The 18,089-nt window shown below is 38.0% G+C and overlaps 1 protein-coding gene across 3 annotated transcripts in view; it reads right to left on the minus strand.

Moving 5' to 3' along the window:
- Positions 1-18,089, minus strand: part of LOC126251704 (uncharacterized) — a 220,334-nt gene that overhangs the window by 12,423 nt on the left and 189,822 nt on the right. For all 3 annotated transcript variants that reach the window (XM_049952297.1, XM_049952298.1, XM_049952296.1), the window contains 3 exons: positions 14,219-14,351; positions 1,101-1,242; positions 720-844 (listed from right to left, as the gene is read on the minus strand). In XM_049952297.1, coding sequence (XP_049808254.1) covers positions 720-844; positions 1,101-1,242; positions 14,219-14,351 — 400 coding nt within the window. The remainder of the gene's footprint in view (positions 1-719; positions 845-1,100; positions 1,243-14,218; positions 14,352-18,089) is intronic.

An 18,089-nucleotide genomic window follows, 5' to 3' on the forward strand; every position in this document is an offset into this window, starting at 1 on the left:
TAGTATAGGTGTCAAGGAGCTGTTCCCCTGGAAGACGATGGATTCGTACCCTCACATCAGCATGATGAAGAAGGTGTCAGGATTCATCAGACACTGCAACACTCTGCCACTGTGCCAATACCCAGTGCCAATGGTCACATACCCATTTCAGTCATAGTTGCCAATGTCACAGTGTTAACATTGGCACATGAATGTATTGTCACCTGTGAAAGTCCATTGTTAGGAGTGTTTGGTGCACTGTGTGTTCAGACACACTTGTACTCTGCCCACCATTACAGTCTGATTTTAGTTCTGTCACAGTTCACCACCTGTCCTGTTTTATCAGTTTGCCCAGTCTATGACGTCCGAGATCTGTAATGAGGGGCGACCGCCCAATCCTACGACACCTGGACATGGTTTCAGCTCGGTTTCGCCATGTGTTAAAACACTCACCACAGCACTCCTTAAACACCTGACAAATCATGCACTCACTGACAAGTCACGCTCTCACTGACACTACATGTGTCAAGCATGTGTCTGACTAGCAGTCATTCCTCGCCAGGTGATGCTGCTACCACCTGGATGGGTTTATATTGATAGTAGGTGGGCAGTAACAACAGTATAACAGTCTGAAATCTACTGACAGTCAGTTGTTTAGTAGATGGTGGATCAGCACTTTAAACAGTAGTAATTTAAATTGTATAATTCACTAAGCAGCCATTTAACATGTATTTAGTTACCTTTAAAGTGAAGTAGAAACTGAATGCATGCACCCGAGTGCAGTATTTTAGTCCTACGACTATCTACATTTAACATCCATTCTGGAACTCCCATTACTTCTCGAACATCCTCAATGAACTGTGCCCTGAAATAAATACATATATATCAGGAACAAAAAGAATGTAACTTATTTTGAAAGACTTGAAGTCATACTTTGAAAGAATGTAAATGAAAGTAGCCAAAATGGAAACAGAGCAAATAAATAAATATATCTCATGATAAAAAGTTAAATGAAAACTAGAATATCATTCTAAAACTGTAATTTTTAGTAGGTGGAAAAGATTATACAATGAGAAGTTCTCTCTCTTTTTAGCAAAATATGTTTGCTTTTTGATACCTACAAAACAAATTTTGGTGGTTTTTGTATGTTGGCATATTTTATGATGTCCTTATCTGGTTCTATATTTGCACATGCAAATCTCTCTGAGCCACGATCCTTGTTCATAATTACAATTGATCTTCCTATGGCTGATACATCACCTTCTGCAAAATACAATAGATACATTGATAACCTATTCTACTTCTATAAACACATTTAATTTCCATATAAATTACTTTAAAATATTAAAAATTCTGGGGTCTAGCATAAAACTGGATTATTAGAAAAATGCATAAGATATAAAGACTTGCTTTTGGCTGCAGTATCTTAATCGCTTAAATACTCTGGATATCTGAAATATTGTAGACACCATCAATATCAACAATTGGACATAGTTGTACCATGTGAAAACTAGAAATCTAGGTAGTGTAGCATTACTACAAGTTAAAAAAGGTTTGGTTTTCATTTATATAATATACAGGGCTCTGAAGCTTTCTTAATGATGTGGACAAGAAGATCCCTTTTTAACACATTACATGGTTAGAGAACTCTATGAATCTTGTTACACAAAATGGAAACTGCAAAAGATAGAATATATGTTTAAATATTATATTACCAATATTATTCTTGGTGTTGGGGAAAAAATGTGCTAACAATGTAAAAAATGGGCTTCCTTGTGTCACCTAAGTGCAGTTCCACCTAGTACCCTTGTACTGAAAGGTTGCACTGACAAAAAATGCAAAGACACTTTGCACTTATCAAAAAGGCAAAAAAATTTCATCACACAGAGAATGTAAAAAACATATAAGAAAAAATAGTTTATGAGCCAAGTGCAATTACATGAAAGTAAATGTCAAATTCATCAATTACAATCTTTCCTGGAAGTTCTACAGCTGTTTGCATGCAGAAACAGCCAATCTTGCATTTGCAGTAGATTTCCAAAATTAAATTATTATGTCCTGAAAAAATAATATTGAACATTAAAATTCAAACTGTTGCCTAAGGATACAATACTTTCTCTCAATAAAGAATGATAATTTGGATTCCTTGTCTTAGGTCCAGCAACTGTAGGTACTTCAATAGTGCCTCAAACATAATGAGCCCATGTTGCTGAGGTTATCATTGGCAGTGCAGAACACTTAAAAAGCTCCTCCCCAATAGTGGAAGCACAAGCCCTGTTAATCAAACAGATGCAATTTCCGTACCACAAGTCTGACACACATCCCTACTATCTGTCACCTTTGAACTCCAGACCATGCCAGCCATCACTGGTGAGTCCCACAAGGGTGTGACACCACCATCTGTACACTCTATGCCACTGGTCCTAGTTCTGCTTCGGACATGACTGTTGCTCATCATCATCAGCCACTTGGTATCCACAGAATTATAAATGCACCCTCTTGACTTTTATAAGCTTTACAATCTTCAGTTATATACCTCAACATAGCTCCTGCGTGCTTTTAATGTCACCTATCCATCATCTAACAGAAAACTTTTGTGGTACATTTGCTGTTCCTTATCCTAGTTACATGTCCTACCCACCTCCATTTCATTTTCATTATGGCCTGAATTGCATATTCCACTGCAGTCAAAACTGGTAACAAACACTGACTGTAAGCTTTCCTTTCCAAACAGAGCAGCCACTTACTTGTGGAAACACTATATTGTTTACCAGAAGCACTGCAGGTCAAGTTAGCATGTTTACTACTCTGTTTATTTCTTTTGCTGTCCATGCAGTTGTTATCTACAACTGCTCTAAAGACAATTCAACTAGTTCTGTGTTTCCACTGGTGATCTTTACTATTTTCTTTTAGCATACCAGCTACACCACTAAACTACAACTGCAAACCACTTTTGGAGCTACTTGGAACATGTTTGACAACATGAAAATGATATATTGTTATTCACCATGTGTTGAGTCACAGACAGGCACGTCTCTCTCTCTCTCTCTCTCTCTCTCTCTCACACACACACACACACACACACACAACCTCTGCCTCTGGCCACTGATGCCAGACAGCTGTGCGGCCCTCCATTGCACAATGCATAATTATAAACTTTCTTGTTCGTGAAGAACTTCAAGTGATGGAAATTTTTTAGAGATTGACTGTGCAGTTCAGTGGTCAAATATTGTAAAGGATGCATGTGTTTGTCTGGCAAAAAGAGTTCAAGAAAAGATGAGATTGTGTGTAAAATCAGCAACACAACTGACATCCCCACACTTGCAATGCAGATTAAAACATTTGTGCAGTTTGAGGCATTCTTGAAGGCTATTGGTGGGTGAGAGTATCAGAAATTGCAGAACATGTCAAAATAAGTTAAGGGAGCTTTCAAGCAATCATCATAAATGAACTGCTGCTCCACAAAGTGTGTTCTAAATAGGTTCCTCATCTCGAAAATCAGAAGTTGAGATGTTTGGAGGTCTGTCAGAGGCTTACAACAAGGTTTGTGAAAGAAGGTGATGCATTTTTGAGTTGGACTGTCACCTGCAACAAAAGGTGTGTCCACAAATACACTCTCCAAGTCAAACGAGCCAGTAATGAGTGGCAGAGGAAAGGGAAGGAAGCCCAAGTGAAAGCCAAGACTTGATTGTTAGTTGGCTAGGTAGTTCAACCATTTTTTTTTAACTGGTGGAGGATTTTGCTCACTAATTTTTTGCAGGAGCGATGTACAATCCGTACTGCATACTACTGCAAGCTGATGAATAAGGTGAGGGGTGCATACTACAGTGAAAAATGAGACCAACCAATTAAATAGGTCACCCTCCTCCATGGCAGTGCCAGGTCCCATAATGCAGCTCTGATGGTCTCCATTTGTTTGGACCAGTTAAAGAAGCTCTAGGAGAGCACCAATTTGAAGATGACAAAGGCGTGAATAAATGAATAAATTCATCCACATGTGGCTCTTGACGCAACCAGTTTCATTCTGCGATGCTGTGATAAAAAATATTCTTCTCACTGGGAAAAATGTATTTCTCAAGTGGGAAACTTCATGAAAAAATAAATTGTAGCTGCCCCCCTCCCTCTTCTTTATTTAACACCCTGGTACATCCACTTTACAATATGTAGGGATTCTTCAACCCAAGTTTTCTAAGGTATTGCATTTTTGAGTTGTGTCACTGTCCTTGATGGGATGTGATATATTAACACATTGCGTATGTATTTGTACACATATTTCTCCTGTATCTCTAGCGAGTTTCATTTTCACACAGCTCAATATTTAAGCCATCATACCTCCCAAACTATGTGTTGTGTGATGATATAATTTAGTAGTGGTATATGTAGATATTGTCTGCAAAACGTGCTGTGAATAGAGTTAGTAGTAAAAATGTAATAAATTAAAACTTTATGTATGATATGGCAGTTTCCCTTGCAGCTCAGTGTTTATGATGTTTCATATCCTGAACTATACATCATACAGTGATATAATTTTGCTGGTACATTCAGTGGTATATGTGAATACTTCCTGTAAAACATTTCATAAACAGACTTAATAGCAAAGAAGCAATAAATTAAAATGTCATGCTTCCTATGGCAACTTAACTGCACTGGCAGTGAAAATGTAAACAAACATTTTTTCCCTTTCATCACTTTGTGGGGGTTCTCAGTGAGAAAAAGTTTCATAAATGTTTGAAATTATTTTGAAAGTTAGCTGCAAGTCAGAAAGTTTTCTCATTCTCAAATACTGGATGAATAAAGTATGGGTGTTTGCGCAGTATGGCAGTGGTTCCTATTCCCATAGCAATTCTTTCCAGACAGTATGTGATATGTCTACCAAGTCTGGTTGAAATTGGTCCAATTGTACAAGTGGAACATACGTACATAAATACGTATGTACATCCCTTTTTATAATAGGTATGGACTCTTCACAAATACACCTCATAATATGAAAAGCTAAAAGAGGACATACAGCCCACTTTTTGGTGTGATAAAAAGTTTATCTAAAACTATCGCTACATGCAAATCCTAAAAAGTTAATACTACACACAAAAATTACCTAACAGTACACACACACACACACACACACACACACAAAAAAAACTGCTTTCTTCTGCTACAAAACTACTACTGATCCTCTAATCAAGTACTGTTAGTAATTCTGCATTTGTGACTAAGATTCTCTTCATTCATTCATTAGGGCCATCATTTTCTTGCATAACTAAGGTATCTAATCTATAGAAGGTTATTTCTTGCTACTGTCCACCCTCAAACTATCCTGGACAACAGTGCTGGTTTCTTTCGCCATATGTTAATGTGCCAGCAGCATTTACACTGTGACATCTCATTCCACAATTCACTGTAACTTTGTAGAATCCAGATTTCTGTAATCACTTACAGTAATCTGATGGAAAGTCCTGAAGACCATTTCCTTCCATGGTTGTAAGACTCAGTTGTTTCCTCTCTAACTGTATAGAATGTTGATTTGCAGGGATGGCACTATCCTGGCACAAAGCTTCATGAAGTCCTCCTTGACCTTCCTGTATATTGTAGGTGCAGTACCTTCAAAGACACATCAGATCAACTCGTTCCTAAGTGGTGCCCTGGGATCCAGTGTCCTTAATGCCTGGTGACATTATCTGCTGCATCCACAATGTAAAGTTCCACAATGTATGCTCCACAGTACCCCTACTGCCATAGGTGCAATTATCATTTGCCTGTCTTTTGAATTCAGATACATAGTATAGAAGCCATCACTGAACAGATAATACATGACTGTCCAACAGGTGAAGTAATCTCAATCTCAGTCTGCCTTGATATTAGGAAGAAGTTCATAAGTTTTCTGCATCTGAAGTGTTGCACTCATTTGGCCAATCACAGAATGTGATCTTGCATTAATTTTTTCATATGGAACTCAGTTACAAGTAGTCTTCAGGCTTATGTTTGACTGCCTGTCTTTAGCCAATACAACAGCCACATTCCTACAATTACCAGTACTGCATCATCTGGGATCATATAGTACATGCCCATTAATCTCAGTAGCACACTTCATTGCACTCTTCTGACTGCTGAAGCTGATTTCATATAGATTCGTGGTATTTCCTGACTGTTCTCAATGGAAGCTCAGTTTGTGATTTGTGAAGTTTATAATTTTGTGCATCACATTTGTACCTTTTCTGTCTGTCTCCTCTATGTGATGTGTGAAATTATGACATTCACATGGAATATCCCTTTATATCTCTTTATTATGCTTCTTCTAATCCTTACATTATTTAATTGTTTTTCAGGATTTCTTGGTAGGTTCTCTTTCAGCAGGTGGTATGTAATTTTGTGAGATGCTGGCTACAATTTGACACCTTGGCACATTCCTTAAAGTTCCTGAATTAGAGCATTATACTTATCTTCTGTAATTATTCTTGAGTCACCACTACAGCATTGTTACACAGTACAGGGACCTTCCCTGTAAGAGACACTCATTGCACAGTTCATGCAGTTGGATATCTAATGATCAATTAAGGCTTGTATTACTTCTGCAGCGATTCCACACAGTCCTGGAAATTCTCTCTTTTTCAGTCTTAAAGTGGTTTGCCTAATTTTCTCTTGTGTGAAAGCAAAAAACTCAAAGTGATAAGCCATATTCTCCACTTGATTCTATAATTATATCAAATGAATGTTAATATGAGAAAACTATGAGGCTGAACTGCAGGCCAGCAATTCTGCTTCATTATTTTATTAAGTTTTATAATTATTTTCATGCCTTGCAACAGTTTCATTTTACTATTTCCACTTCTAAATCCAGCTTGTTCTATTATTTTACTTGTTTTGCTGACTTTGTACACCCATTTCTCCCAAATTTTCTCCCCCCCCCCCCCCCCTTTCTCTCATTTTTTCTTCATCTCTCATGTTCAACCATTGTGGCTTTGTGATTGTTATCATAATTAATCCTTAGTTTGCCACTGTTACTGAGAGCCATGTGCCCTTTTTTCTTTTTAACTCTAATAACTTCATATCAACTCATTGCTCCCTTGTCACAGTTTTCACAAATTCCTTCATCCCCCTCCCCAACCTCTACCTAGGGCAACAGCTCATAACCACAGTCACCACAGTTATAGGTGTGTGCATATTTGTGTGTGTGTGTGTGTGTGTGTTACTGGAGAAACAGCAACAGCTTGAAAAGGGGCAACAGGAAAAGTGTATTTGATGCGAAATAAATAAACACTCCAAAATCTAGAATACAAGAGATGTAAGAGACATGTAGTGATTACAAAGTAAAAAGCACTTCTGTTAGATAACTACAGGTGATCAAAAAGTCGAATTTTAAAGAAAATAAATAGTTACAAAGCAAGTGGATAAGGAGAATCAACTAGAGGGAAATACATGAAAAAGAATACATAAGAAACAGGAAAGAAATGCAAGGTGCAACTACAAGTGAAATGCTGTGAGGAACCGAGAACAAAGTAACTAGTGTAAAATAAAACCAAATGTCCATGAGAGCCAATGACAAACAGAGTGTAACAAGTACCAAAGTCTTTAGTTTTATGTTTGCAGCATGCTCCACAATAGGACACTTAGTGTTGCAAATGTAAATATTTTGTGTTCAGAAATTTATCCTGATTCACTGCTTGATATTAGTTATGTCGTATAAAATTATGTACTTACTGCTAAAAGGAAGGAAGGAAGGAAGATAAGGGATTAACAGCTCGTTGACAGTGAGTTCATTAGAAATATGGAACCATTTAGGACTGAAGAATAATGGAGAAAGAAACTGGAATGTCCTATTCAAAGGAATCTTCCGAAAATCTGCTAAAGAAATTGCGGAAAACTATGGAAAACCTAAATCTGGGTGACCTGATAGTTTATTTGAATCCCACTTTTTCTAAATGTGGGTTCCTAGCCATAACCACCTTGCCTGTTCTGTAGGTAGAGCTCATCTATACAGTGTGTTTCCAAATGTTATGCTAGCTGCTTGTGTTTTTCCAGTGGAAAGGTTGGAACATCTGATACTGGCAGAGTACGCAGGGCACCTTTTACAATGGGGTGACTCACGTATGAGCCATGGGCTAGTTTTGGCACAATCAAATGTTGAGTGAATGGCTGAAGATGATCCTGGAGGTCACTGGGAATATTTTAAGAGGCACTGATCTCATTTTAGCGCATATTTCTCTCTTATAAGCTGATTTATAGGTGAGAGTTTTGGGTTGTATTGCAACGAGAAAGGATAACATCTGTATTGTTGTTTTGAGAAACAATCATTCTGCATAATATAACAGTGGACAGTTCTCAATGGAATACAAACCATGTAAGGAGGACACATAAGTACTCACCATATAGTTGAAGTGTTGAATAGTGATAGTTACTTTTATTTCTTCTACTGCTTGTAATAATTATGTTAAGATTGTGTTACAATAGTCCAAGGACATTTATTTCCATACAACTTTGTTAAGGAAGTTTTGGGATGGAAATACATTTACAAGATTGCTGGTAAATTTATTGAAAGACTATATGTTAAAACGGACCCACTTCCCAGAAAATCCCGTTTTGTGTCAGAGAGCAACAGGTAAAATAAAAATACAATTGCTTGGTGTTGTATTTTTTGCATAAAATTATTGTTATTGGCACTTCCAGCAAGAAAAAATATTAAAGTGAAAATTAGTGTGAGCACTGTAACAAACAATATTAAAAAGCTGCTTTACTAAGTCATATGCATAATTGTATTTATACATGAAAAAAACTAAAGCACCCAGAAGACATGGTCAGGTATCAGTGCAACTTCGTACACGTACACATGATCGGCAGCTATCTAATGATAAAGAGATGCAATTCTCTTGACAGAACAGCCACCAGAGTGCACTACAGATGTTCGTGTTTAGAGTTGTTACAAGATCTGGTAGAATATAGAAGGGGTGTGAATAGCATCAAATGTTAATGAATGATCACTGTGAAGGACACACAAACACCATGCATAGTGCAAGCAGAATGCACAAACAGCACGGCACACATGGGGAGAGCGGTAGTGGTGGGGGTTACAGTGAAGTGCTGTAAGGGCAATGCCAATTGCTGGAGGGGAACTGCCATTCTAAACTGAAGCCTACGCTCACATTTTCTGTAAATACTAAGTAGGGCCCCTCCACATCCAAACATGCATTGTGGCCATTCAAAAAGATCTACTGTCACCTCTGCTTTGGTTAGAATTTCGCCACAAAAGCAGCAATTTATTTTTGCCTGGCTTGTTAACCATTTGTAACTTTCAGAGAAGCATCATGCGTGGAGAACTTTGAGTAAAACCTACACATTTCTGTGGTTGCCAAAACACAATGGAGTTTACACAGTCTCACCACACTAGACATGTCGTTCATCAGGTGCAGTTGCAAAAGAATTCTGAAAAAGCAGTTTATTAAGTGGGGAACTTATGAAAAAGCACATTCTCAGTACAAAATAAATGTGTAATGTCTTCACTTATGTTGTTCCAAAACCTATAGCATTTCTCATTTCACCAGCTTTTGATGGTCCTTAAAAATTGCATTCTTTCATCAAAAAAGTCTGTAGTTGGTGGAATAACACGGTAGATAATGAAGTTTTGCATAATAACCATATTGCAAAATACTCTCCTCCTCGTGTCCTATTATTTGCCCAAATCTCATTTTGAAATATCCAACCCTTTTACGAAATATGAAGAATGTTGTGGATATTTCACCCTGGCTTTATCATTGGCACACCGCAAATGAGGGTGCTATGTTATATCAATTTTCTCAATACTGGTGACAGATGGAGACCTCCAGCCAAGTCTAAAGAAAAATTCAATGTGTCAGCTAAATTTCATATGCTGCAACATAGTATGTAATATGCAGAAAATGCAAAATCACAGTGACATCTATATTCATTACAAACTTTTTTGAATTTTGCGCAGTGTCTTACTTTAACAATAATATCACAATAAGTATGGCAATTAACGAAATGATGGGCATGCCATGATGAACCTGACATACAAAGCTATAAGTAAATCAAAAATGATTTTTTTACTGAATAGTTCCTGTAAAATCATATGAGAAAGACTGCAGAGTGTGTGCCTTGATTCTATCATTGCCCGACCAGTTGGAAGGTTTCAGACACTGTCAGTCTTCTCTTCTGAACAAATGAACGAACTTGCCCAGTGCTTTGAATAAAAATTGGTCACTCCACATCGGCCACTGTATTTTGCATGGGCTATACCCCTGTGAGATAGTATTATTGGCACCTGACAGAGTTTGAAAGGGGCACATTGTGGGTCTCCATCTGGCCAGTTCATTGAAGTGTGCGAGATATAGATTTGTAGGCTATTTGGATATGATAGTGGCTCAATGCTGGAATGCATTGAAATGTTAGGGTGGGCATACTCATCATCAAGGTTCTAGTTGACCATGTCTGACCACCACTATGTATTGTGCACCAAGCACATTACAACCCCTTCACATCTAAGCATGCCATCCGAGAACAAGTAATGAACTCCCTGCAACATTTTGTGTTATCCTACACCACTAGTCAGAGACTAGCAGTAACTAGACCATCAGATGCAAAGGCTGGCGTTAACACCACAACACAAACAATTACATTTGGAGTGGGCTACTGACGAATGGCATCACATCGTGTTCAGCAATAAATCACGCTCTGTACTACACTGGATGGTCATTGTCAGTGAGTATAGTGGCAACATGGGGAGAGATCCCATTTTTTCAATGTTTTGAAGAGACACAGTGCTGTTTCTCCTGGTGTTGTTGAGTGCCGAGCCAATGGGTATGGCTTCAGGTTATGTCAGGTAGTGATTGAGGGAACACTGATGCCACAACAGTACGTCATGGACTTCTTACATCAGGGACGGCCAAGAACGTGGCACGCGTGCCAAGGTTTCACACGCATGCGGATCGCTCCCTTCTGATGTCACATGTCCCCCACTACCATACCAGCTGAGTGCACGTGCATGCGTGGAACTACAAACACGCCACATGCGACAGTGCATTCGCTTAAGGAACACCGCCCTGCTCGCATGTGGCTTAGTGTCATATTACGTTATTTGATAATATTAAACTCTGTACAACACGTCATGTTGAGCAATACTGAATCTTTGTTGGCTGTTTGTACACTACCAGAAAAATAACAATAATGCTGGGTTTGAAACTGCATTACAACAACAATATTGTGCTTCTCACATTGTCACTCGTAAAATTCTTACAGCATTTAAGCTGAGATATAGAAACAGACTTGAAAGTAGTCTACAGAATGCAGTATGATGTGGAATAAGTGATTCCAACTACATGTGAAACAAGCAAATTTTATATTCTGGAACTACTGTACAAAATTTGCAATGACTACAATTCTCAACAAAACAGATGACAAATACAACAAAATTATCACCATTAATTTAATTATTTTTGGTTCACTGTAGACATAATAAAGTACATATCCGGCACAAACTGAGGGTACACGCACAAACGCAGACAGTTTCTCATATTTTTGTCACTCAGATTGCCACGTAATCCTGACTTATTTAGTTTCATAATCAAAATAAACCTTTTGCCTACGTATGTTGATCCAAACACTGATATAGCTTTTGCAGCCTCATTGTGGAGATGGGGAAACTCTTCCCGAGGAAAACCTTCATAAAATTCCTGGACAGTTTTTACGTAAAAAAATTTGTCCTATTAACGGCAATTACACCGCAGATCGATCAATTCCATTTGCAAATGCACTGGAGTATTTTCAACTGAAACGGAAAAGGGACTAGAAAATAGTTCAAAAACAGATGTAGTTCCTCCAACACAGAAACAAATTCATCAGAAGTTGCATTCTCTCTGACTTTAGAGAGCGTAGGGCAATGGGTGGTATTCATTTTCATGAATTGTTCCTTCCACAATGCGAGTTTCTTATTAAATGCATCCACTTTTTTCATCAGATCAGAAATAAGCTGCTACTCACCTTGCAAAGTCTTATTGAGAGCGTTCAAGTGTGCAGTCCGATCAACTAAAAAGGCGAGGTCTGCAATCCATTTTGGATCTTCTAATTTTGGCTCTGCCTTTCCCTTTTCCTTCAGGAACTCAACAATAGCGAGTCTAAAATTGAAAAATCTTTCAGAGCATGATCCTCAACTTAACCAGCGTATTTCCCAGTGGTAAATAACATCTCCGTACTCTTCGTTCAGTTCCATGAGAAACTGTTGAAACTGACGGTGTACTAAGCCATGCGACTTCAAAAAATGTACTATGGTGACTACCAACTTCATCACGTGCTCCAAATTTGCATACTTAGCACAAAGAGCTTCTTGGTGTACAAAACAATGAATTCCATACAAATCTTCTGTCGATTGTCCTAGTTATTTACGCAACAATGCTACTAGCCCATTTTGAGCACCTCGAATTGCTGGCGCTCCATCCGTGGTGACCGAAACTAACATTTTCCAATTCAGGCCAACGGCTTCAACTGCCTCTTCAACTGCTTTTAGCAAGTCAGTACCCCTCGTTGTGTGTTTCATTGGTACTAAATCTAACAGTTCTTCCATCACGTGCAAATTTGTGTCGACTCCACCAACATAAATCGCTAGTTGTGCTGTGTCCGAAATGTCGGTCGACTTGTCCAAAGCCATCGAGAATGCAATAAACTTGCAGGCACTATCAATTAACTGCCTGTAGACATCCGCTGCCATACCAGCTATGCGGCGAGCTATTGTCTGTCTGGAAAAACTAATTTCACTAAACTACTTTACTTCCAGTGGCATCAAGAGTTCCGCCGCCTCAACAATACACTCCTTGATGAAATCACCGTCACTGAAAGGCTTATTCTCTCTTGCAATTTTGAGCACTATTTTGTAGCTTGCTCTTAAAGACAGGTTGCTACGTTCGGTTCCAGGCTAAAAACAGGAAACAAAAATTGAGTGAACTCTAAATTTGAATTCTAACGACAAATATGTACAAATACAAACATCAGAAACACAAAGATTTGTAAGTGGTACTCGCGTTTGGTCCGTCTCGCTGCATAACACTACGTCTTCTTAATTCCGCCAACTTGTTTGATCTATCAACCCAACTAAATCATTAAGTCCTTTGTGTGTGGTGTTAAAATGCTGTTCTATTGCAAATTTGTGGTGCCCGGCAAGTATGCGACTGCATAATAGACATTGAAAATTTTCATCCTTCTCTTCGAAAAAATATTGCAATTACCATTCAGCTCTGAAGGCTCGTGACGTTGTGTCACTACCCCTCCTCTTTGTGAGCATGTGTTCCATTGCAACAACCACTTTACAGTACTTATAAACTTCCTTCGAATTGCTAACAAATAGCGAGGAATAAACATGGCTGCCACTACAAATCAACTAATGCACCCTATGACGGATGAAAACATGTCGTATCGCACAGCTAGCCTAATGTCGTGCCGTGCCGAGCAGTGCCGCGAAAGACTGAGGAAAGCCGAGTAGTGGCGAGGCGGACTGATCCCTGGACGGCACGCGTGCAGCACATCTGTACATGCGTGCAGTTTGGCACACCGTGGCCGTCCCTGTCTTACATCCTCATGCATTACCGCTCATGTGACAATTCTCACTGTGCCATTTTTCAACAGGGAACAGCTTGTCTGCATAAGGCATGTGTGTCTACAAACTGTCTACCTGATGTTGCAGTACTCCCATTGCCAGCAAAATCCACAGATCTGTCCTCAATAGAACATGTGTGGGATCAGCTTGTACATCTACTCCGTTCCAATGCCAATATTCAAGTTATCAGGGACCAGTTACAACAGTTGTGGGCTACCTTGCCTCAGAAGGAGATACAACGGCTTTTTGAAATCCTTTCCAACCAAATCATGGCATGCAACATGGCCAAAGATTGATACATGGGCCTGTACTGTCAAGTTCTTTGAACATTTGACTCATTAATGTAATTAATGGAATAACATCACAAACCCAATCAACCAATGAAGTTTCATTTCATTTTCGCCTCCCCTTCTAGGTGTTCAATATTTTTGTCAGGCAGTGTGGATGATTAGTAATGAGCTGCAAAATGCAGTCGTAGGTCACAGAACTATAATATTGTCTTAGACGAACTAGTTTACACAACAGTAAGCTGATAACAGAATACTTTCAATAATGGTGAAACAGTTATATCTTGAAACTAATGATATGTGAAATATATGCGTATAGTAAAATCTAATTAGTTATGCACAAAGATTGTTATTAATTTACCTAGTGGAAAGTTGACATCAGAAAAAACTTTTCTTTTATCGCCTAAATCTATTGTACCCAAGCGTCCTGAAATATCACCTACATAGCAACGTAATGGGTTGTCAGGTCCACACTCTTGACGGTACAGCTCTTCCTGAAAAAGCACAATATTATACATAAGTAACTGAATGGATGTAACCACTAAGATACATAAAACAAGGGAACAATTTTATGAGGTAATTATGATATTTATTTTCAATAAAATGGATACATAAATGTAATTATACTAAGGAAGTTAGCTCTGGATTCCAAGAGATGAGAACAGAACAAGACAATGACATAATGAAAGGTGGGTAGATGACATCAGAAAATATGCAGGAGCAACAGGGATGTATGTAGCCGAAGACTGTAATGCATGGAAAAGTGTAGGGAAGGCATTTTTCCAGCATTTGAGGTCAAATGGCTGTTGCTGTTGCTGATGGTAATGAAGGAGAAGAAATTTGATAAAGTTACAAAAGCTAATAATTCAACATTTCTTAATTTCTAAGCGTATCAATCCTCCTCCTTATGCAACTGAAGGTGTTTGTGAAGTGTCAATGGAACAAATTACTTCTAGGTTTCTTGGCATGTCAGTTCATTGCATATCTGCACTGTTTCTCTAAGTATATCTCTATTTTCTGATGAAGTGTCAGTGTCTGGCAGTCGGCTCCTTATACAGTCACCAGCAATCACTGAATCTCATTCAGCATCTACTCCATAAGCATTAAACCACTGCCTCCACCTCGCTCTTGCTGTCCACTGCATCCTCACAAACACAAACGGAGCATGTTGTCATTTCCTTCTTATTGCTAAGCAGGTTGTCAAACTGTGCTGAGGATGAAACTGCTGATTTTTTTAATGCTCAACATATTTTGATTGCATCCCACTGCTAGATGAGTAACCGACATCTTATTGAAATCAAATGTGTATTCTTCCATTAACCAGTGTTCAGCCTGCAATTGTATCAAGTGAAACAAGTGCCAAGAAATCGCTGCTTCCTGGTATTGTTGTGAAATAGATACATCAATAACTTCAATTCTTGCTAAGGACATGAAATTTTGTTGTGAGTTAATTATTTGTGTCTTTATTTCTGTTTTGTTATTATATATTGTGAATAATATTCATATGTATGTTCCTTGTTTCTTTGTCTTTCCATGATACCATAGTGTTGTAATAGCCACTCTTTATCAGTCTTATTAAGTATGCTACATGAATATGTACTCAATTTAAGTGTTCTTTGTTGGATATTGTGCAAAACTTATCATTAAAGTTAAACAAGGCCACTGCCCATGTTAAAACTCTGCAAGTGATCTTTCTTGGGAACATCAAAAATTTTCACCATTGTATGGCCTCACATCTGTGGAAGGTGAAAATTGGATGTGTAACTACCTGCTAGGAATAACAAAAGCACACAAGGAGGTAAAAAAAAGTTAAATGTTGTTATGTTCATTAATAAGAAATTTTTGTATAATATTGATGGATTCCATTAAATCACTATTGAGTTTTTGTCAGAGGACCCATACAGAAATTTTAATTATGTCTCTTGCTGATTTAAATCAGACCTAACATTAAAGTCAAAGTAAATGTGCTATATTGAATAGCAACTGGACAGTAAGTTAAAATGTCTGGAAGAGAAATTGAACAAGAAGAAAAGTTTTGGGCTGAGAAAGATCTTGAGACAAAAATTGTTGTAGGTTTGTATGTGAACAGCAAAATAGTCAGGGTAAAAGCAAATTGCAAGTCACCTGTAAAATGTTCCAAAATTAGAAATGTCATATGGCAAGAAACCAGATTTAACAATTGAAGGTTTACAGAGAAATTTCTTTAGTTATAAATACAATCAATACTAGTAATTTAAATAAGACAAAATGTCATGTATGAGGTTTGCAACCATATAAAAGTAACAATATTATAAGTCATCCACCCAAACCTATACACTTCAAGAGTAAAAGCAGGATCTGAGTGAGAATGAGGATAACAAAGGTCTTTTTCTTCAGTTAGTCCCAAGCATGCTCAAACAGACTCATCTTAGCAGGTGCTAAAGGCCATTCAATTCAGTTTATTCCTGCCTCCTGTAGAAATTTGTTTATGTGCTTGGTACAGTGTGATCATGCATTATTGTCTCAAAAACGTTGGCTATAATGCTGCATAATGTAGTGGACAATCCTATACCGATATTGCACATCCTTTAAATTACTCTCAACAGTCATGTGAGGTGTCTGATATCTGTAACTGATACTGGCCCAAAATGTCACTGACACATGTCCCATTACATACCAGAAAAATTCTACATCACTGATACAGACAAACTGAAGCCACTGAGCCAGGTTCTATTCCAGGTGTTCCCTTGTTCACTTCTTTTAAGTACAGGGTACCTGTAAGCTATAATTTGTAAGTAACTGTCATCAGGTGAAGCTGCTCACCACAGGCAACCACTACAAGGCAAGTCTTCAATGTTTTGTGTGGTACAATAGTGGCTGAAAGTTTGAATGACATCACTGTTGTGTACACCAATACAGCAGGCAATTTCCCATTCTGATAACATCTTTCTTCTATGAAGTGACAATGTGTAAAGCTCTAAGCTTGATTTCACCCTTTGAGGGAAGTGGACAGGTAGTCAGAACAGTGTATCATTCACAGCTGTGGACATGTTGTGCTCTACTCAACTGTGCTAAGAATGTGGGTTTATTTTCTCTTCCATTAGACAGATGGCTGCGTGTAGATTTTTCCTGTAGTCACAAAGAGTGCTACTGAGAAAGGTGTTTCTGATAGAAGAAACACAAACTGTGCAAATCATGAGGCTGGTGCAAAAGATATTTTGGAAAATTTATGTAACTCATCAATATATGATATAAAATAGTGCTAACTGCATAAATATTCTCCTATAGTGCAGAGGCAGATAACATGAAGACACTGACAATGTAGTGAAACAATAGTAGTCATCATAAGAAGTGCATATTTGTCTGAAACTGGTAACAGCAATGAAATTAAAAAAAAAATTAAAAGTATTTGGAATGGTTGCAGTCTCCCTCAAAATCTTTTAAACCCTCTGTTTTTCCCCTCCAATCTCTCACTATTCCACTTACTTGCATGTATTTGCTCACTATCTCTGCTCCATAATTTTACTGCCCTCTAATCATAACACTAATGTCCATTACTTTCTATTTTCAGAGAAATGAATTTGTTCTTCCTAAACATGTAACCTTTTCCACCATACGCTTCAGCTCCATAACATGTAAAATGTGTTTTATGAATGACTCTCATTTATATGATAAAATGTGTAATACATCAGACAGTAAGTACATAGTTCTATATTATTGGGACCAAAATGAGGCTTTAAGTCAAAGTGAATATGAAAGTACAGGTATGATCATTTGCTAAGTTGTAATATCTACTATGAAACAATAGCAGAAGTCTAGCTATTTGCTCAACTAATCAACCCCACAAAATACTCACTCCTAGAAATAACATTTCTTATAACTCTAGATGAAATCTTTTTGACACATTTCCTCCTGGTCTCTCTTCATGAGAACTATCCACACCACCACTGTCCATACCACGTCTAGCTCTCTTCATTCGCTGAGCTCTTCTATTCTAGTATTCAAGTTCTTTTCCTTTCTTTAAACCTCTGTCTCTCTACTTCTTCTTCCAATTTTTTAGCCCCTTCTTTTAGCTGTACGTGGTTTGTCCCTCTCAGAACTACTTTCATGGCATCCACACACTGAGTTATTAAGTGTCTTGCAGACACTTCATCATGCTATTTGGCTGTCAGTGTAAACAAATGAGAACATAGATTACCTGGGAGGATAGCAGGAGTGTGGGGCAACAAGCCCTGTATCCTTCTCATAGGACT

The sequence above is a fragment of the Schistocerca nitens genome, chromosome 4, assembly GCF_023898315.1.
Source record: "Schistocerca nitens isolate TAMUIC-IGC-003100 chromosome 4, iqSchNite1.1, whole genome shotgun sequence".
Lineage (NCBI taxonomy): Eukaryota > Metazoa > Arthropoda > Insecta > Orthoptera > Acrididae > Schistocerca > Schistocerca nitens.